This window comes from Diabrotica undecimpunctata, chromosome 3 (genome assembly GCF_040954645.1).
Source record: "Diabrotica undecimpunctata isolate CICGRU chromosome 3, icDiaUnde3, whole genome shotgun sequence".
Lineage (NCBI taxonomy): Eukaryota > Metazoa > Arthropoda > Insecta > Coleoptera > Chrysomelidae > Diabrotica > Diabrotica undecimpunctata.
In genome coordinates this window covers 161,905,957-161,928,222 of record NC_092805.1, presented here as the reverse complement: position 1 = coordinate 161,928,222, position 22,266 = coordinate 161,905,957, and the positions used below count along the sequence as shown (strand labels likewise).

The window sequence follows — 22,266 nt, the reverse complement described above, 5'->3', positions numbered from 1 at the left end:
TTTCTAGTTCTTAAGTTTTTGAAAGGTACATCTAGTTACATTTTATAAGATATCTTATCATATTTTTTTTGTAATCTATTAATATAATCCAAAACACGTTTTAGTTTTCTGCAATAAATTATAAAAAAATATTTTTTCCATGTTTTTTTAATTTATTTTGTGAGATGGGGAACATTAAACAAAATGTGTGCTTAACATTGCACCAGTGATGTAAAAACTAGCAATTAGACGTTATTTTATGATGTGGGGCAAAGTAACCTTTGGCTATGGGAAACTATGGTCCACATTTCAAATGAAAAAAAAATAACAATAATTCGTTATTTTTGAGCTTAAAGTATTTAAACCATAATTGTTTAAAGTATTCTTTACAAGTAGGATTCAAGTAAGTAAAGATATCTCTCAATTTTATAAACATTTTGTTGAAAATTCTTCAGAGACCTTTAAAAAACGAAGCAAAGTACGGTTTACGGTAGTTAACTATATTAAATTTAGTGCATCTAATATGTAAGTATCTGAAATTATTCTTTCATACAGAAGAAAATCGACAATTTTTGTGCCAACATTTCATAAATGCCGGTCCGACAAATTACAGGGTTGCCGGATATACAACAAACTATATACTTTTTTGCTCTATAAATTGCATTTAATTAGTTTTAAGAACACTTAAGCGGAACAGTTGAGAATTTTATGAACATTTATGTTTTTATTATCATTAAAAAGTTATTTTACTATTTATTCATGTAAATAATACAATAAAAATATTTTTACCTTAATTCTTATTTTAATTATTCTATTTTCAATTTTACTATTTACTACATTATTACTAATCCGCAATTTTGCGACCTATTGGTCGTTCGAGATTTATATTTATTTTTTATCTACCAAATGTAGGAAGGTGAGACTATAATTTTTCAAATATTTACTTTTAAATCATCGAACCAGCTACCTCATTCTTTATTTACTTAAGAAATGTCCAAAATTACTGTATATGTGATTCTATGGCCCATCTTTGTTACGGTTTTTTTACATTGGCGCTATATAATACATACAGGGTGAGTCATAACTATTGGGACATAGACTAAGGACAGGTTATTTGGACCAAAATATGGCTATTGGGCCAAATATGCCTTAATAAAATGTTGCTGAGAAAAAAGATACAGGGTGTTAAAGTTAATTTTTGTTTTTCGTTTTTTGCTAATAGTTTTCCTGTATATTTATAAATTGGTTTTAAAATTGGCACAGAGGCATAATATTAAACAAGAAATAGTATTTTATTTACAATTCCACTATCAAATACAAAACTAATAAACAAAGTTGCAACTAACGTAAGGTTTCCGTTTTGACGATAAATCAAAACTAAACACACTTTAACTTAAAAGAACTCACAAAAACTCAAACCAAATGTTCTACATGGTCTCCTCCGATTTCTATGCCTTTTTTAATTCTTTTTATAAAGGATTTTCGGACGTTAAAAAAATATTATTCTGTGCCCTTATAAGATTAGCTGCATATTGAATGTACCTCCAAAGTTCGTCTCGTGTATTAATTTCATTGGCATAAACTAAGGACTTCATATGTCCCCAAAAATAAAAATCTAGCTGGTTGTACTCAGGACTTCTTGGTGGCCATTGAAAATCACTGCCTCTGTCAATCCATCGTTGAGGAAATACGTCATTAAGATGATTTCTAACAGCTAATGAAAAATGAGGTGGCGTTCCATCCTGCATAAACCACATTTTTCTTCTTACATCCAGTGACAGATCATCTAAAATATTACTAAGAGTATTTTCCAAAAAGAATAAATAAGAATCTCCATTTAAATTCGGAGGAAGAACATAAGGCCCTAGTAGTTGGTCGCCTATAATGCCACACCAAATATTCAATTTAAACTCATGCTGAAAATGTCTAGCTTTAATAGCATGCGGGTTTTCTTCTTCCCAATAATGACTATTTCGCCAATTAAAAACCCCTCGTCTGGTAAAAGTTGCTTCGTCGGTGAACATAATATTCTTAATAAAGTGTCTGTCATTGCGATGTTTATTCAGAATACGTTGGCAAAACTGTAACCGTCGTGGAAGATCTGTTGGAAGTAAATTTTGAACAGGAGTGAAGTGATAAGGATGGAGGTTCTCTTTTTTTAGAATTCTAACAATAGACGACTGACTTACTCCTGTTGCTGCTGATAGATGTCGTGAACTTATTTCAGGATTTTCATCTACTCGAACCAAAAGTTCATCTTCTTGATTAGGTGTGATTTGTTTCGGTCGACCACCCCGATTTTTAGTGTGAAATGACCAAGTTTCACCTAAACTACGATATAATCTTGCAAAAGTTTTGTGATTTGGTTGCCTTCTGTTTGCGTATAACATTCCATACCTTCTGGCTGCCGAGCGACCGCAAAAATTTTCTTGTGTGTATATGCAAATCATATCTCGCATTTCTTCATTAGTAAAATGATTGTGACGAGGCATTTCAATAAAAAAAAAAAGTAATGATTACTTTTAAAAAATGCAACATTACACTACACTGTCACATCAATAATTTACTCTGAACAAATGACATTTACCAACAACAATTATCTGACAGTCCAAAGCATACTTTTCATAAATGAAATAATATTTGAAATCCTTTTTTAAGACTCTAAGCAGTTCGACTGCGTTTTTATCGAAAACTGTTGAAATTATCATGTTTAAACAAGAGTACCAATTTTACGTAAAAATGATGTTTACGTCATATTTTCTAATAAAAATTACTAAAAAGTTTCATCAGAAAAAGTTTAGACTCAATTTGATCATTAGGAATGATCCACGTGGCGCCCTCTATGACAAAACGTAAAATTGTAAATAAAATACTATTTCTTGTCTAAGATTATGCCTCTGTGCCAATTTTGATAGCAATTTATAAATATACAGGGAAACTATTAGCAAAAAACGAAAAACAAAAATTAACTTTAACACCCTGTATCTTTTTTCTCAGCAACATTTTATTAAGGCATATTTGGCCCAATAGCCATATTTTGGTCCAAATAACCTGTCCTTAGTCTATGTCCCAATAGTTATGACTCACCCTGTATATTACGGTAAATAACATAATTAAATTATTTTTAGAAAATGTTTGGAAATCCAACCGATTACCCAACCTTTAATCTTGATCTTGAAGAAATGGTTACAGTTTACCCAAATGTCAGAGCATATAACAACTTATGCATTGGCAACGTTGGTGATATTTTATTTGCAAGTAAATGGCTATTTGCTGTCCGTTAAACAACTCAATGAATTAAATCCAGCACCGGCACCAGTTATTAGTGGTAAGTTAGATTAAGTAGCATCTATTATAAAATTATGCCTACGTATATCGAAGGAATCTCTTTTAACAGTCCATGGTCCTAAAATATTTGATACTGTACACGCTGGTGAAGGAATTTAATAAGCTTCCCCCCAACAATTGGTGGAGATCAGAGAAAGTTCCATCACAATTCATTTTTCTAACATCAACATTGAACAGGGAGGTAAACCGACAAAACTGTAGGTATTGGTCAGCGGAGAATCATCATTGAAACACAGCAAGAAATACACAAAGAAAGCATAACTACGGAAATTCGGAATAACCCCACACTTTACACAAAGTTCAAAGAGAACATTTTGAGCATTTATTTTAATGTCTTAAAGAAAATTATAAATAATTTCAAAATTTCACCTTGTATTATTCATAATAGACCCTACATGATATAGTTCTTTAAGACCAGTCTGTAAAAAACATAAAAATATACAGTGTTTCATTATCTTGCGTGGATGAACCTGTACAGTTAAATTTATAAAAGTTAACACTTATTATATATATATATATATATATATATATATATATATATATATATTTTGAAATGAAAAAGACAGAAAAGATTTGATTTCACGTTCAAAGCGTCTATGTATCTATTGATACGTATTTCGACTTAAAAAGTCTCATCAGAATAGTTATTCATAGCCGTTCTTAACGTGAAAAATAATCTTCTCTGTCTTATTAGAAGTAACAATAACATGACTTCATTATGGAGGCAATAGCGACATCTGATAGAAAAATCGGTAAGATAGTTTCGAAACAAATTCAGATTTCTGCTTTAATCTGGAGCCTTCTAAAAATTGCAAGACATGGCCAGACGATGATAAAGATATTAAAAAAATATTAAAATATTAAATTTTTAATATCTTTATCATCGTCTGGCCATGTCTTGCAATTTTTAGAAGGCTCCAGATTAAAGCAGAAATCTGAATTTGTTTCGAAACTATCTTACCGATATATATATTTATTTATTTATTTCGTTTTAGGATGGAAAACTATACAATATACAGCGCCTCTAGAAATTATGAAAAGTCAAGTTATTCAGTATAGTGGTTCAGTTGTACCTCTTCTAAAAGGGTTCTTCAAGTATTATGCTTCATTTAACTATTTTGATGATGTAAGTATGATTAAGGTTATAATTTGTTTCCCTTTTTACCTCTTTAATAATAGTATCGTAAATAAATATTGAGAATTAAAACTAAGATGAAATTCGTGTGAGCTGAATAATCTGAATCATTATTTAAATTAATAATAACAAGAAATATGTTAGTAGAATTTTTCTCACGGCTTTTTAAAATGTTATAAAATTAAAATGACATGTTATGATTAATTTTTGGAATACCTTACATAGTTTTTTCCGATGTTTCAATTAATGGGACTACAGTTATTAAAGTGATCTATTATGGATATCCACAGAACATGGACAGAAATGTGCTCTGAAAAGGCAGTGAGAAAAACTTTATTATATAGTTTATTTTAAAATAAAATTGAATCCGATTGTTTCCTTTTGTAGACCGTTTGTCCGTTATTGGGATATACCATCCAAAGAAAATTGTTCGAGGATCCCAGAAAGCTACCGCCAGAAATGAAATCGTATGTGAAGCAATTGCGAGGAGACGAGCCCGAACAGTTTAGATATCTGTCTCCGTTTCGTATACAAGATCCGTTTGATCTAAGTCATAACCTTACCAAAGCTTGTCAAGGGGTCAGTTTGTCTGCATTTAAAAAGTATTGTAATTTGACATATGAATACTTGTGCAAAATAGAATAAGGTTTTATTTGTATTATATAAATCGAAGGATGTACTTATTGACACGTATATGCTTTGTACAAGATTTATATATTTTAATCAAAGAATGTATTTTTTTATAGAAAAAAAAAATATCAAAATTGTTAAAGTACCTACTATGATATTTTGGGTTTGTGTCATTTATTTGTAAAAAGCCTTAAATTGGTTTTTTCTTTATAGATCTTGTAGAAATTACAAATTTTACCATTGAAACTACGAATCTGAAGACTTATGTCGATTCTCTACAGAATTTTTAGTTTTTTTTAAGCAATATCCTCACACCTCGGTGCGCATTCTGTTCTGCGATCATTAGTCATTATTAAAAGTCAACATAGAGTCTAAAATATTGTAATTCACGTTTTCTAATTTTATAATATTTTTTTTCTTTGGGTGCCGTACGCTATTCAGCGTGTAGCTTTCATGCTGGTTGTCAAATGTACAGCTATCCTTCTTCCGGTCTTCTTATTATTGTACTGACACCAGGTATGCCGCACCAGTTTCATACGTCTCTGATCAATGAATGTTGCTTTCGCCTAGGGCCTCTTCGACCTTCAAATTATCCCATCTAGATGACATTTAGGTTATATTTTTTACTTCTTAGAATATGGCCCATGAAACTTTTCGCTACTTAAAAAGATCTAACAATTCTTTTTGGACATTAGCTGTTCTTAGGACCTCATCATTTGTTACTTGATCCTCGTATGGAATTCTTCCAAGCAGCGTTCTGAGACACCACATTTCGAAAACCTCTACACGATTTAGAGATCTCACTTAACAGGTCTCCCTTCCGTACATCTTCTTCTTCTTATGGTGCCCTATCCAATTAGTGGATGTTGGCGACAATTCTGGCATACTCTTCTCGGTCTTGTGTGGCTCTAAAGATTGCATGGGCATCGAGGTTTGTTCAATCTCTTATGTTTTTAAGCCATGAGTATTTCTTCCAATGCCCCGTTTTCCTTCTATCTTCCCTTCCATAATAAGCTTTAAGAACTGTTACTTGGAATTTCGAAATATATGACCCAGATAAGCAGTTTTTCTTCTTTTTATTATTGTCAGCAATTCTCGTTATCCGCCCATTCGGTTTAATACTTCGACATTTGTTGTGTGATCTGTCCAGGGAATTTTAAGTAGTCTTCTAAATAACCACATTTCAAAGGCCTCCAATCGGTTCATCACATTGGCCTTTATGGTCCAGGTTTCTACACCATATAGCAGTATGGAGTAAATGTAACATTTTACAAAGCGATATCGAAGCGTTAAGTAAAGTCTGCTGTTGCTTAGCAAGGTTCTCATATTAGTAAATGCTGTTCTGGCTTGCTCAATCCTGCTACGTATCTCTATGTCTGGATCTAGATCTTCAGTTGTCCAACTACCGAGATATCTGAACTTGGGGACCTTTTGGATGTTCTTATTGTTTACTCTTATATTTAATTGCACATTTCGTGTTCTGCTAACCACCATTACATCAGGAGGCCATATATAGTATTTAAAGATTCAGATTCTATGGGTTAAAGGCACTTCATGGCGAAGGAGGTATTTATCAAATTTAACGCCGTTTCTGCTCTCATTTTCACTTCCAGGTCACAGTCCCACTTGATGTTTAATGCAGCTGCAAGATATTTAAATCTTTCAATCTGTTCAATAGGTCTATTATTTATATTCAACTGAGCTTCCATATGGCATTGTCATATGGATCATTCCGTATGGCTGATTATCATATATTTGGTTTTTTGCTATATTGAAGTCCGTGTTCCTCTCCCATTCCATTTATGATATTCACTAAATCTTGCAGCTACTCTATGTTGTTCGCTATTATGGCCGTACGTCAGCATATCTTAAGTTATTAATAGGAAGACCATTAAGTTCGATGCCTTTTTTATTCTGTTGTGCAAGCTGAAATATCTTTTGTACATAAATGTTGAACAGTAATGGGGAGAGAATACAACCCTGTCTTACGCCTTTCCTTGTCTCCATGTCTTCTATATATAGGCCTTTGGCGATCCTTAGTTCCGCTTTTTGCTTCCAATCTAGTTGTTGAAATATAATGTTATATTATTTCGTTATGACATCGTGCTTTTTTATCAGTTGAAACTAAAAACATTCTTCTGTATATCCATATTTCAAATATATCATGGTTTGGAAAATTTAGCAACATCCTATAACTTACTCTGTGGGGATAGTTTCAATACCGGTTGGTTCCCGTCTTTCAGTCACCCCAGAATCTAATTTACTGCACAAGCAGTACTAATAGTAGTATAACCCAACTAAAGTACTGAAAATGACTACAGGAAAAGTAGAAAGCTTTAATTTGAAAAATGAGTAGTTTTTATAGTGGTTTTCTAATTAGATCTGCAGAAAAATAGCTCACTTTAGTTATAATGTGTATAACCTTGCTCCAGTTGAAATAATGTTGGAATTCAGAACAATTTTAAAACAAAAAATAGACGTTACAGATACCTATTTTTCACTTTTTATCCTGAGTATCTTGACAAGTTTCGTATTGACGAAAAAATTGGAATAGAAATAAAATTTTCTACAATTCAATTTTCTATCAAAAGTTGTTGGTAAAATTAAAAAAAAACCAAAGCGTAGAAATGAGAATCCCCTAAAAAAAGGGGAAAGTATGGAAATTTTTTTGCGGATTATCAGAAAGCTTTCAATGTTTGTGATAATTTGGTAATTTAAAGATATTTCGAAAACAACGATGTTGAGAAAAAAAGGATATTCGTTTTCTGTTTTTGCATAATCATTTTGAAATACAACTTATTCTGTAATATTCGATCGTCGTTATATAAATCGCTATTTTTTACGTATAGAAAACCAAACAAGCTCTTTAACCCATTTTAAAAAACTAAAATTGGTTATGTGTGACATCCTGGGGAATTTTTTAAAAAATGGTCTGGTATATATCGTATTTTTTTTATTCAAATTTAATATAATTATTATATAAATATCAATGTAGCATCATCATTATTCTATAATAAAAAAGTTATTGCATCTTCTTTTTTCGTTGTCTATCCCTGTCGTATATTGGCAATCGCCATGGCCACTCGTGTCTTATCCATCGCTGTCCCGTAGTTCTAGAAAACCATGTGCGTTAATTTTTAAGTCGGGAGATTCATCTGCGCCCGGGAACTCTTTTTCCCATTACTTTTCCTTGCAAGATCAGCTGTAGCAGTCCATAGCAACCAGCAACTTTTGATAGGAAATTTAATTGCGAATTTTACTTTCATTCATTTTTTCGTAAATATGAGACTTTGCGAGATATTCAGGATAAAAGGTTGAAAAATAGGGGCCGCAACGTCGATTTTTAGTTTTAAAATTGTCTTATCTATTGTCTTAACTATTTTAAATTATTTTAAAATAGTTATAAACAACTTTAAAAGGGATATTTATACAAAAATCTAAGATTCCATTCACTACGACTAATCCTAAACATCTCGATTAGCCTGTTATCAGTTTCAAGCAAAAATCTCACGACACTGTTCAACAAACTAAAATTAAATATAAACATAATGCATTCAGACTTTTTGTGGCTTTTATATTAAAAGAATGTAACAGAGAACATAACCAAAGAATTGATCAGTTCTCCGTTTCTCAATATACTAGTTTTTTCAGTTGTTTATGTTATGTATGTTGTGTATTTAAATTTCTCTTGCTTTTTTTTATAAAATTGAATTATAAATAAAAATATTAGGTTAAAGTGATTTTTATCTAATGTCTATTGTTGCTTCTAAGATTTGTTTTGCGTGTCCAACTAAAGCCCCCCTGCCAATTATTTTTTGATCACTGAAACATTCATAGTTTTTATGATGTTTTAATATCAATCATTCAAAATGAGGGACGGGTGCCATTTTGTAAGAGAATTTTAAACGGGTCACGTGCAAGAAATCATTCAAAGTCAATTTATGTTTTCAACTACCCATATTCTGATAGAATTCATTTGTTTATTTATTAACATCTGTAAAAATATGATACCATCGATAGTTCAATTACTTAATAAACATTTCAATTGCAACAGTTTAAAAAAGGGTTTGTTCTATCCCTAATAAATTCTTAGTCTGTTATAGAAAATGCTGCAAAAAGTTATTTTTATAATAGTCTGATAAATTCCATGTGTTTACGTGTTGGCATATGTCAAAAATATGACGTCATCGACATTTTTTTTAAATGACAGTATATGGCATGTAATAAACCATTTGAAAACATTGTGCCACAGAGTATGTTCCTACAATTTTGAACGCAGTTGACTGACAGCGCTTCTAGCGGTATATTGAGCTATAAAGAGCTTTCAAATGACGTATTACATGCCATATTAAAGAAAGATTTCGGTGACAGATGTCATATTTTTGACAAATTTCAATGAATGACTAAATGTTTTTACAAAAGTGTGGAGAACTGTAAAAATAAATTGACTTGCTCGAGAATTTTTTCCTAAATACTTAGAAAACAAGAGCTTTCTAGGATACGATATTGCTTTTTCTATGATACGAAATGGCGCCTGTCTGCTATTTTTAATGATTACGTCACTGAAAAGTCAAAAAAATTATAAATAGATGACTGGTTTAATTACAAAAAAGGTTAGGTTTATTTATTAATTTAAGTTTTGTAGTCTAGAAAATATTTGGAGAAGAGGGGTACTGTGAAATGTGGTTTCAAGTTATTTGAACCACATTTATGGCTTTTTTTTATATCTTTACATGTTATATGATTTCGATAATGATTTTTGTTGTCGACTTAATAATATTCATATTTTATGTTTTGATCTTAAAAAAATTACGGTTAAATGAATAGTTTTTAATTGTCAAAATAGAAACTAAAAAATAACGATTGATTTTGTATCTAGGATTAATATCATTAATTGTTTTATATTTTAAGCTTAAAAGACTTTTAATCTAATCTGTATAATTAAAAATATTGTATGTATATCATGTTTTTGTATTAATTTATCTACTAATAAAACTTCGGTAGATAAAACAAGAATATTTAATTACATGATTAAGGGCCGGTACTTTCAGTCCTGATTAAACCCCAATTAGCTCAATTTTGTTAGCCGGTTAACTTTAATTAGTGCTAACGGGTACTTTCATCCCCGATTACGCTTAATCAAGAGTTAACGGTCGATTAACTTTAACCAGCCAAAAGTAGTATGATTAATGGCCGTTTAAAGGTAATCAAGGCATTCTAAGTTGACATTTATAAAATAAGCTTATTATGTTTTCGTTCTGTTATATGTGTGTTTATTAATAATATTATTTGAATTACTTCTTGTTCTTCCTTCTTGTATGTAGGCTTTAAAGCCTGTTTCTTCGTCAGTATTAGCCTCCTAAATTGTTTAAATTATAGCACCATCTTTTTCTTGGTCTGCAAATACTTCTTCGTGCTTTTGGTGACTTATCTCGTGCTATTTGTACTATCCTCTGCCATTCTACTAATGTGTTCGTTCCACTCCTGTTTTTTTTCTGTCACCCATCCATTTATGTCTTCTATATTGCATGCTCTTCTTATGTTTTCGCTTCTCTCCCTATCCAACATACGTTTCTAGTGTAGTCGTCTCGTTTTAGATATGTCAAGTCTTGTCTCCGCCGTATATGTTAATATAAGTCTAATTGCTGCTTTATAGATTCTTGTTTTTGTGTCTTGTCTTAGGTGTTTGTTCTTCCAGATTGTGTCATTAATAGACCCCGCCGCTTTACTTGCTTTTAAACTTTGTTGTCGTACTTCTTCAACATCTTCGTAACTAGTTATTTTAATTTATTTTTGGCAAAATCTACATTTTAATAAAATAGACCTTTACGAATGTGAGGAACAGTTTGATTATGATGAAAGAGTAATATATTTTTTAAATAATGTCCGGATCTATACACGAGAACGAAAAAATTATATATAAGAATTTGATGATAACGAATTTTGTTAAGATTTATTTACCATAAAAATACTGTGAGGCAATTCATACAAGAGCTGGGTCCTGTTTTACGTCATATAAATCTTCTCTTTGTCAACCATTTTCCATCCACTCCTGAATGTAGGTCTCTCTAAATTGCTATCATCTTTATCTATCTTGCGCCAATCTAATCCAGTGTTTGCCTGCCACTGCTCTTGTGTCATCTACCCATCTTTTTTGAGGTCTTCCCATGCTTCTTGTTGCCGTCCTTGGTCTCCATTCTAGAATTCTCCGTGTCCACCTGTTGTCATTATATCGGGCTACGTGACCTGCCTAGCGTCATTTCATTTTTGCAATTTCTTCCACAATATCCCTAATCTTCATTCTACGTCTTATCTCGGTGTTTCTAATCTTGTCTCGCAGTGATATTCCAAGCATGATTCGTTCCATTGCTCTTTGCGTTGTTTCAAATTTTTTTAGCAGATTTTTTGGTAAGGGCTACTGTCTCCAAGCCGTAAGTACAAACTGGTAGTATGCATGTGTTATATACCTTTTTCTTAAAGTTTACAGGAATGGAGGTGCTTTTCAAGATATATGCTAGTTTTCCGAAAGCGCCCCATGCCAGTTGTGTTCTTTTAATTTCAGCATCTTGATTTGGTTTTCCCAGTTTGATGACATGACCTAGATATACATAATGTTCAACATTTTCTATGGTATGATTTTGTATTGTTATATTTGTCTGGTCTCGGCTCAGTATTTTTGTTTTGTTGTAGTTCATTTTTAAGCCTACCGCTCCTGAAACTGCATTTAATTGTTGTAACATATCATTTAGTTCTTGGATATTATCGGCTATTAAAACTATGTCATCTGCGAATCTCAAGTGGTTTAAGTATGATCCGTCGACGTTCATACCCTTGTTGTTCCATTCTAGTTTCTTAAAAATGTCTTCTAGAGCAAGGGTAAATAGTTTGGGAGAGATGGTGTCTCCTTGTCTTACTCCCCGTTGTAGTCTTATGGGATTAGTTTTTGTGCTTTCGTCCAGCTTTATCTGCATGGTGGCATTTTCATATATGTTTTTAATTATTATGTTAGTGTATCTTGAATCTATACGTGCATTTTCTAGAGATTCAAGCACTGCCCATAATTCGATGGAATCGAATGATTGCTCAGTGTGAGATTCTGAGTGTATAACTCTACTCACCTGGGGTAATTTCGTATTGATATTCGACATCTTCAACTTGGGAGGTTTTAGCATATTTAAAACGCCACGCTTGCCGAGCGGGTTGGCGAGTGATTTTATACAATCCCTAAAATCAGGGATTGCCACTTCCGCCATCCACGCCGTACCGAAGGTATTCTTCCCCGCCGTGACTGCCGTTGTGGACTTCATCCATGACCCTGGATAAGGGACCCTAAACAGGTACTAGTTTCCCGGGTCAGGACACCCCTGAAATCTGCGAAGGGCAGGGATATATATATATATATATATATATATATATATATATATATATATATATATATATATATATATATATATATATATATATATATATATATATATAAAATGTGCACTCGTAAGTGAATGGGATATTTTCAGTCAATTTGGAGATAAAAAAGACAAGAGTTGTGCTATCAGTGTGGGCATCATCAGTTCATCTAAAAGAGTATTATAAGCGATACATCTATATGAAAAACAATTAAGTAAATGATCTTATCTTTAAAAGATCTGTAGCATTAAGATGTTATTATTGTGAAGAAACATCAAAAATTAATCTATTAAATAAATCAGCAAAATTACAGAAACATATATATATATATATATATATATATATATATATATATATATATATATAAATATATATATAAGTTATATATAAGTAACCATATAAATCTTCAGTAAGTATATACTTATTACCTTTCTTTCCAAGGAAGGCCAAAATCAAATGTAAAAAGACGAATAAGTGGCCGTTCTGGAAGAATATCTAAACGACAGAAACAGATGATCACCGTTGAAGACCATTTGTCACAACAAATACCTACTAGGAGAAGGTGCTTTAGACGTTCACAAAATAAATCAGAAACTCGAACTCATTCATAAGAAGTAATGTTTTTTTTGTGTAATGTACTTTTTTTTATTTTGAAGATTGTTTCTTTACTGATTGGATTTATTTCCCACCATTCAACACTAATGGGACATATATGTCCTTTCTAAAGATATAACGACACGCAACAATATAAAAAAAAACAATCGCTTTGTTAAGTCTTTAGGAATCAACGAATATCATTAAAGTCATTTTAAACAGTTTTATTTAGCTACAATGAAATCGGTAATGAAAGGGTTAAATTTCATCTTTGCTTTAGTTCCAGTTTGAATTAGCCAGCAAATGGGCGTGGGAAAATTTTGTATCTCAATAGCATTGTAAGCTTCTCCTACTCTGAGTCACACTCTTGTTTTGTTTTATGGCAAACATGTTATACTATTTTTTATGGATTAAAAAAGGCGCCACCTCTCAAATGCATAGACATATATATTACTATGTTAATATGTTAACGTGTTAATATATACGCCTATGCTCAAATGTCTGAAACTTCTTGAATAGTCCAATCGTCTTCTATTCGTCTGTAACTTCTTCTGTCGACTCGTCTTTTATGTGTTGTTTAGTCGTTTTTTTTCTTGTCATCCTCTTTCATTCAACAATAGATACTGGAAAACTTGGAAAATTGTCTTTTCTTTTGTGTTGTCTTCTTTCAATTACTTCTAATATACTCGTTTTCATCGTTCTTGGCGTGTGCCTGAAATAAGCTACTACGGAATTTTTAATATTCGTCTCTCTCTGAGACACAGATGCGTAATTCATTTGTGCGAGTCACGTTCGTCATGGTAAAGTGCGATGAGAAGGGAATGAAGAGACCACTCACGTCTCCCAGTATTGTAGCAATAACACTGATGCGTTTGGCCGATACGGTGTCGGTGATAAGTTCGGCCTCTTTACGAATACAGATAGCTGGCAGTGACGTGTTTTTTTTTTTAACATGTTACCCTGATCTGTGCAGGTTTGAAGTAGCTGATGAAATAGTTTTTATAAGTAAACAGTTTTTAATTAATTAATAGTTTGAGCTCTTACTGTGTGGAATTCCATCACATAAAATAATACTCTCGACACCTTAAAAATTCCAGTTTATTATAAATTAACTCTCTCTTCCGATACCCATTGCAATAATGACTTGACTGTGGCATTGTTCTTGAATGAGCTGGCTAATAGGTTTATAATTGTAGCAATTACCATTGATATTTTATGTTGTTTTAGTCGATTTTAGTCAGTCATTGTTGGAATTTGTTCCGAACAGTTTTACTTATTATTTTTTGTTGTGAATAACTAATTGTTCTATTTAATAAAAAAAATGCCGGGAAAAACGATAACAGGAGAAATGCGACAATGTGTAGTTCATTTATTGGAGTATTTTAAAAAAGAAAAAGAAAACAACGGACCTTTGCTTTCGTTATCATCGGTACATGAACGAGTAGCGGACGCTTTGAAAATCAGTCTTCGCACAGTGACAAGAATAAAGAGTGAATACAAGACAGGGGCAGCTCTTACTACATCAGGAGAGTCACGTAATGTACAAAAAAAAGACTAATGATGTCAGCGATACTATAAAAGGAGAGATTAGAAATGTACTGTATGGCATGAAAGCAAAAGGAGAGCACGTTACAATTAAAGTTCTAAATACACAATTAAGAAACAAGCATCTCTATGACGGTTCTGATACAAGTTTGTGGCGTCTTATGAAAAATTGTGGGTTTTCATACAAACTAGAAAATAGTAGACGAGTGCTATGTGAGAAACCATGTATTGTCTCCAAATGACTGTATTTTTTGAGACATTATATGAGAAATTTTTTAAGTCCAAGCCCACTTCAGTTCGTTTTTTTAGATGAAACATGGATATTCCTAAAAGGGGCATATAAACGTACTTGGCAAGATGACTGTGTGAAAAGCATCAGAAAAGGACACGAAAATACAGGTAAACGCTTTGTTGTTTTACATGCCGGAAGTAGGCAAGGATTTGTTAAAGATGCTGGATTACTGTTTTCTACGAAATCGAAGAGTGCAGACTATCATGATTCTATGGATAAAGAGTCTTTTAAAAAGTGGGTCTCCGAAAAGCTGATACCAATGTTGGAGGAACCATCTCTAATTATTATGGATAATGCTCATACCATAGCTCTTTAATAGAAAAGTTACCGAATGCCAGTTGGAAAAAATCGGACTTTTTGACGACGGAAAAATAATTTTTGACGACGATTCGGGCAAGATAGAGCTATTGGGTCTTTGTCGCCAGAATAAACCACAAAATACCAGGTACGTTATAGACGAGCTACTCCAAGAACATGGGCATCAGGTTTTGAGATTGCCTCCATATCACTGTCAATATAATCCGATTGAGTTGGTCTGGGGCATTTCTAAACAATACTATGATCGTCATATTGGAGAACATGGACGTGGAGAAACAGTGAAAAAAGTTTGGGGCGATGCATTAGCTGCAAGGTCAGTACGTTGTAACAGTTCAGAATTCGCTACAGTGCTTAAAACTTAAAAAATCTGTATCATTTTTTAATTAAAGTGGGTTAAATAATTAAAACTTTTATATTTCAAAATCCTTTTAAAATGTACTTTTCGTTATATCCTGTCCTATTGTATTGCAAGCTAGAAAAATACTTCTTCGCAATTTATACGTATATTCCGTTATTAGAAATTTAATGAAAAATAATTTATAATTTTCTTTTATAACTATTATTTCGTTTGACATGCTACATTTTGGTCCGCCACTGGAGGAGGTAAACGAATCGAGCTTAGACAAGGAAAGACAGATGAAATAACTTATTGCAAGTGTTTTTACACGCACACGCCAAGAACGAACTTTTTTATTTTACTGCCTAACTTTATTTCCTTTTACAGGGTGTACTAAGTTATCTACTAATTTTTCGTGCCATTACATTTACGTAGTTTTTCCGTTTCTTCCTTAATTGTTTCGTTACTTCTTCCTGTTAAGCTCATAAAAGTATTGACACAATCGTTATGATCAAATAAAAAAAGTTTATTACAGTTGATGTAAGACATACAGTTACGTTTAATACAAGAATAGGTAGTAGGAACATATCTGTTAACAAATTAAATGATCCAATGAAATATATTTCAAAAACCATCTGAAACAATTTACAATACATTTAAGGGTGAGGTAAATTAACTAATGATTACATTTTAACCATTCCCCAGAGATGAAATTATTTCCTTATATATACAAATAAAAATTTTTGTAAGGATGTCATGTAATTCATACATGCATGGTGCCACAAAGATAATCTTGGAAGATTGTATGAATAGTACAGAACATATATCAGGTTTTAATAAATATGTTCTATACAGTTGAGAGTCTTATGTCTTATTTATTTATTCTTCAAACAATTTAAAAAAAAAACAATATTTCCAACTTCTTATGGGACAAATACATACAAATTAGAAATGTTTGGAAAGGTTTTTAAATATCCCGCTCATTGTGACGTCAAAACTTAAGTAGTCCATTACCATGCGCAAATAATTGTAAATTAATATAAGTTAAGAAGAATAACAAAAGTCTACAATGCGTTCAGTATGCGAGTTATTATTTTTGTTCGGTTTTAGAACATATATTACCAACACAATTTGTTTTTATTAAAGATTGTTCAACACGAGATGCCTTATTTAACCCATTAGCGCCTACAGTCACCATATGGACCCAGCTGTAAAGGTATTGTTTAACAACACAATAAAATTATAATAAAACAGGCAACCAACATTACATTTACCGCATGTATACTTTATTTAGACTTGTCTGAACCTGCGTTGATGAATACTCATCAGTGTTTTATTAGATTTTACAAGCTAAGGAAGTTAGAAAATCGTGTTCTAGTAAAAAGTGTTTGATAATGGACATCCGATTTATGTAAGTAAATTTTCAGTACCCTTTTTTGGGAATACTAGGATCAAATCATTTTTACTTATTTTAAAAGATCTTAAAATATAACGTAGTGTGCATATTTTTGTATCAAAATTAGAAGGGACACTTAAAAATTCATGTAAATATTGCTGTACCCATATGGACCCATAGGCGGTTATGTAGTCAAAACATATCTTTTTATAATTTCAGTGGAATTACAGTACAGGAAGCTTTAGATATCGCATATGAAGAAGATGATGTAACAGACATTTTTATTGAGCCGCCTGAATCAAATTTCCTTACGGATGAGGATTTAGGTGACGAAGACGAAGGTGGTGACCCAGATAACTTGAATCCTCGTCAACCTCGTGCAGCTGCGGAAGTTGTATTTGCAGACTCTGAACGTCTAGAAGGTGTACAATCAGACCTAGAAGCAAGCTATGATAAGGATTTGCAGAACGTAAATAGTTCTTATGAAATAAAAACTAATACAAATCCCCGAATGGTAATTGATCTGCCCGAACCTACAACTTATATTGAAGGAGACCTTCCTTATACGCCGCGCAACTTTCCACAAGGGGATTACAGTAAATATTCAGAGATGAGTTGTGTGCAACTGTTTGAATTATTTATTACTGATGAGTTGCTAGAAATGATAGTGTCTGGAACAACAAAATATGCTCTACTGATAAATCAACCGAACCCTAACGTGACACTTCCTGAATTGAAAGTATTTATGGCAATTCTCTTAGTAAGCGGATATAATAAGCTACCATCTAAAAGAAGCCACTGGGAGAGAAGTCCTGACATGCAAAATATTCTGGTGTCTGATGCCATGAGACGTGACAGGTTTTTACAAATTTGTCGTTTACTTCATTTTGCAGACAATAATAATATAGATAAAATGACAAAATGTACAAACTAAGATCACTTACAGATATGTTAAAAAAATCGTTCATAGAGCACTTTGGGCATCATAGATGCAAACAGTTTATCAGAGGAAAGCCTGTAAGGTTTGGCTATAAGGTATGAATACACCTAGCGGATATTTGATAAACTTTGAAGTATATCAGGGAAAAATCCTAGATCTAATGAAGAATATCAAAAATATTTCGGAAAAGCTGCAGCTCCCCTGGTACAGATGATCGAAGAATTGGGTGACAAAGGTCTCTGAGATACAAGTTTTTCGTTGATAATTTATTTATCAGTACAAACTTGTTAAGTACTCTAAAAGCTAATGGGTACGAGGTTACAGGTACTGTGAGGGATAATAGAATTCCTAGAAATTGTCCACTTGTTTCCAAAAGGACGATGGAAAAGAGGGCACGAGGGGAATATTGTTCAACATTGAATAAGGAGACTGGTATTCAATATGTTCGCTGGAGGGACAACAAAGTTGTAACAACTGCAAGCACATGTTTTGGTGTTCAGCCGGTCAAAAATGTGGAAAGATATTCCAAAAAGGATAGAAAGACAATATCTTCTTTCGCAGTATAATAACAGACAGGGAGACACTACTGCATGTTGTATGCATGTACAGCAAGAAGTGTACACCTTTTCTATATTCTTTAACAATTTCGAGCTTAATATGTTGAAAGAACACTAAAGAGACAGTATTTGTAAAATTGAATACTAAAATAAATTTCTATATGAAAAAAGTGTGCAAAACTGTAGAGAATACAATTGTATGTCAAAGAAAAGATTATAGTAACACAGAAATTCGTATTAAACTGAAAAACAATTCTAAATATATTTTGAAATAGATCTCTGGGGATTGGTTGATGTTATTATCGATTTCTTACACTGACTACAACTTCCATATTATTTACATTAGATTTACGCTATTAGCGTAATTTGTACACAAAACACTGCAATAATCCAGATAAATTTTTAACAGTAAATTTCAACAAGAATTTATCTAAATACAAAACATCGTCCAACTATAATGCAATGAGGTATGTGTCTTATTTAATTAAAAAAAAAAACAGAATGACATACTGGAAATAATTGTTGTTTAATTTTCTTTTTGTAGTATACTAATAATCTAAATACATACTGTTATATAGTTTGTTACAGTTTACACTTTAAAACACATATGGGAATACGACAGGCAGATACATATACATTGGCAAAAATTCATCGAATGCTGTCAACACAATAGATAAGTAAAATTTAGTCGATTATTTTAGAGAAAAATAAAGAAAAAAGTCTAAAGATCCATAAAAATAAAATTAAACTCATTTTAATTAACAATCCGAGATGATCAACCAAACCAGACTTCGGTACTTTGAAGACGATGGATAGACAAGTTGACTTAAAACAACAAATTAAAAACGATTTGGGAATTCAAATTAATTGTAAATAAATACTATCACAGTCGAAACATTTTTAGAACCAATGTCTACCATAAAAAATAAATTTTATCATATAGTCACATCAAATAATCAGTACAAACTGTTTTCATATGTATGTCAGAAAAACTACTTCAAATCTGATTTATAATCCTTTTACATAATATCAAAAATAACGAGGATAAAATCTAATTTTTTAGATCTCCAATAGGTGGCGCTAGTATTAATAACGTTTTTAACATACTAATTTCAGTTAAAAGGTTATTTAAAGTGATATATGGTTGAATGCTCGAATAAATTAACTTTTAAAATAAAAGGCAGATATCGAGCATAGTTTTTTATTGTTAAATATTGCCAAATTACTTTGCCCCTCAGAGCATCTTCAGGGGCATCTGAAATAAGCCAAGAAACGTTTTTTCAAGTGAAGGAAGCTTAATTACCTTCGAAAAAACTCGAAGGTGATGGTTGATAAAAAAATAAAGAAATAAAAAGGTTGTTTATGGTTAGTAAACAGATTAAGAAGGTAATTTGTGAAATAATCATTACAGTTTTAATAAAGACATTGTTAATTTTCTATATAATAGAAAATGAATTGAGGCATCAAATCTTTTCAAGATATAATACTGAAAATACCTCCAACTTAACAAAAATTATGCTGAAATGATGTAATGATACCATCTCTTGAGGTAAAATGTTCCGCGTACAAAGCTCGGGTGAGGACTATTTCAGGGGAAAGAGCATTACAGGTTAGAACAATTGGGATAGGGTCTTGGAAGTCTTAAAAGTAAGAGTATGGAGTTTAGTCTACCAGGACTACCACGCACTAGATAAAGAAACAATATCGCTTAAGATCTCAATACCATGGGATAACAGATGAACAAAGACTTTATGATGGGTCGGAAGAACTGGAGACAGTATAGTCCTACAGGTACCAAGACCTACGATGGATTGTAGAGCTACAAAGTAAGAAATGTATACTTGAATACGCTAGTGTATCAGATCCATCTATGGATGAGCAGTACGTCAAGAGATGTGACCTTGCGGCTCGGTCTTACTCATTCCATTATTCCCTGTAGTAGACGGCAAGAAGTTGTAGGTCTTCTGCAGATAGAAATTTGTTCTTGATAAAGACGTGTTCAATGTTGTGTGTGTGTATGCTAAAGTCTATCTGTGTGAGAACAAAAGATATTTTACCAGAAGAGAGTCATAATAGCAGGTGATTTTAATTCACATGTGGGTCAATTCAAAAGAGGATATGAAGCAACTGATGAAAGATCAGTTGGAATGTTTTAATTACTAACAGCATTGTACACAAAGGAAATATGTTTTACATTTTTGCTTCATTGATTACCAAAAGGTCTTTGACAACGTCAAATATAAACAAATTATAAGGACGTAAACGAAATTAAGCTCAATGACAAAGACATGATAATGATTCAACAACTATATTGGAATCAAAAAGTGGAATTAAGGATCGCCAGCCGCCTATACATCGAAGAAATGGAGATAAGGAAAGGCGTAAGAAAGGATTGTATTCTCTCCCTATTACTGTTTAACATTTGTGTAGAAACGATATTTCAGCTTGCACAAGAGAAGGAAAAGGCATCAAAGTTAATGATCTTGCTGTTAATAACCTAAGATGCTGGCGATACGGCCATAATAGCGAACAATATGGAGGAGCTGCAAGATTTAGTGAATAATCATAAATGGAGTGGGATATTAGTACGATCTTAACATCAACATCCATACCAGGCTGGTTAAAGTCGACCTTCGTAACTATACCAAAAAGATTAAATGCAAAAACATACGAAGACTACAGAATAATTAGCCTAATGAACCACTTACTCAAAACGTTTTTAAAAGTGATACATAACAGAATATATAAAAAATGTGAAGAACAAGTATCATGGACACAATTTGGATTTCGCGATTCCTTAGGCACCCGAGAAACTCTATTCGCTATACAAGTGCTTATCAAGAGGTGCAGGATGTCAACTGTGATGTATATATTTGATAGAGTAAAACATGACAAGCTCATATCCATCTTGACAGTGGCGCACCTAGAATTTTCCTGTGGGGGGGTTTTGATTGGGCACCGAAATTTTTTTATGCTACCTACCTCCATTTTGAGTCCTTAAAATTTGTGAGTAACAGTGTCGGACGAGTGCCCGAAGGAGGGGGGGGGTTTAACGCCCCTGGGTGCGCCACTACATATGGCCCGTCCTGATGTACGGAAGTAAGACCTGGTCACTTAAAATGAAATCACTGAATCGCGTGGTGGCTTTCGAAATGTGGTGTTTCACAAGACTGTTTATAATTCCATGGAATTGTTAGATTTCGTTAAGCAGCGAAAGGTTTCGTACTTAGGCCATATGATACCACTTAAGCCACATAGCCTGAGTAGCGTACGGCATCTAAAGAAGATATAATGACCTTTGTTAATACATTTTCTCAAAAGAGGGTGAAATTATCACATACAAAGAAGATATTCTCACTTATAACAATCAATGGAGATATATGTGAATACAAAGAAAACTTGACAATCGTTAAAAATGTATTTTAAATTGAATTATTTTTTAAGGATAATATTTAACCCAAGAACACGAAAAAGTATATCTATCTACTGCACAGTCTATGCAAGGTCCAAAAGTAGATAGTTGTCGCAACGCAGGACGCAATTAAGGTAGCTCCTTTACATCAGACAGAAAAAAAAATAGTAAAAATAATTTTTTTTTGGAATCCTGGATTGTTTAGCAAAAATTCAAGATAAATAAAATAAAGCTTTTTCATAATATACACTCGCGATCATAAAATCCGGGTCATCTTGAAAATCACTGATATTTCATTTTTAACGAGCTTTATCGTAAATAATAATAACACAAATACAAACTAATGCATGTTTCTGATAATTGTTGCGGTTTCCTTTGC

At 32.4% G+C, this 22,266-nt stretch overlaps 1 protein-coding gene across 3 annotated transcripts in view; it reads left to right on the top strand.

Annotated features, from left to right (window-relative positions):
* Positions 1–8,828, top strand: part of LOC140437723 (uncharacterized) — a 42,767-nt gene extending 33,939 nt beyond the window's left edge. For all 3 annotated transcript variants that reach the window (XM_072527409.1, XM_072527408.1, XM_072527410.1), the window contains 3 exons: positions 3,108–3,307; positions 4,323–4,453; positions 4,850–8,828. In XM_072527409.1, coding sequence (XP_072383510.1) covers positions 3,108–3,307; positions 4,323–4,453; positions 4,850–5,107 — 589 coding nt within the window. In that variant the 3' untranslated portion in view covers positions 5,108–8,828. The remainder of the gene's footprint in view (positions 1–3,107; positions 3,308–4,322; positions 4,454–4,849) is intronic.
* The last annotated feature ends 13,438 nt before the right edge of the window (positions 8,829–22,266 follow it).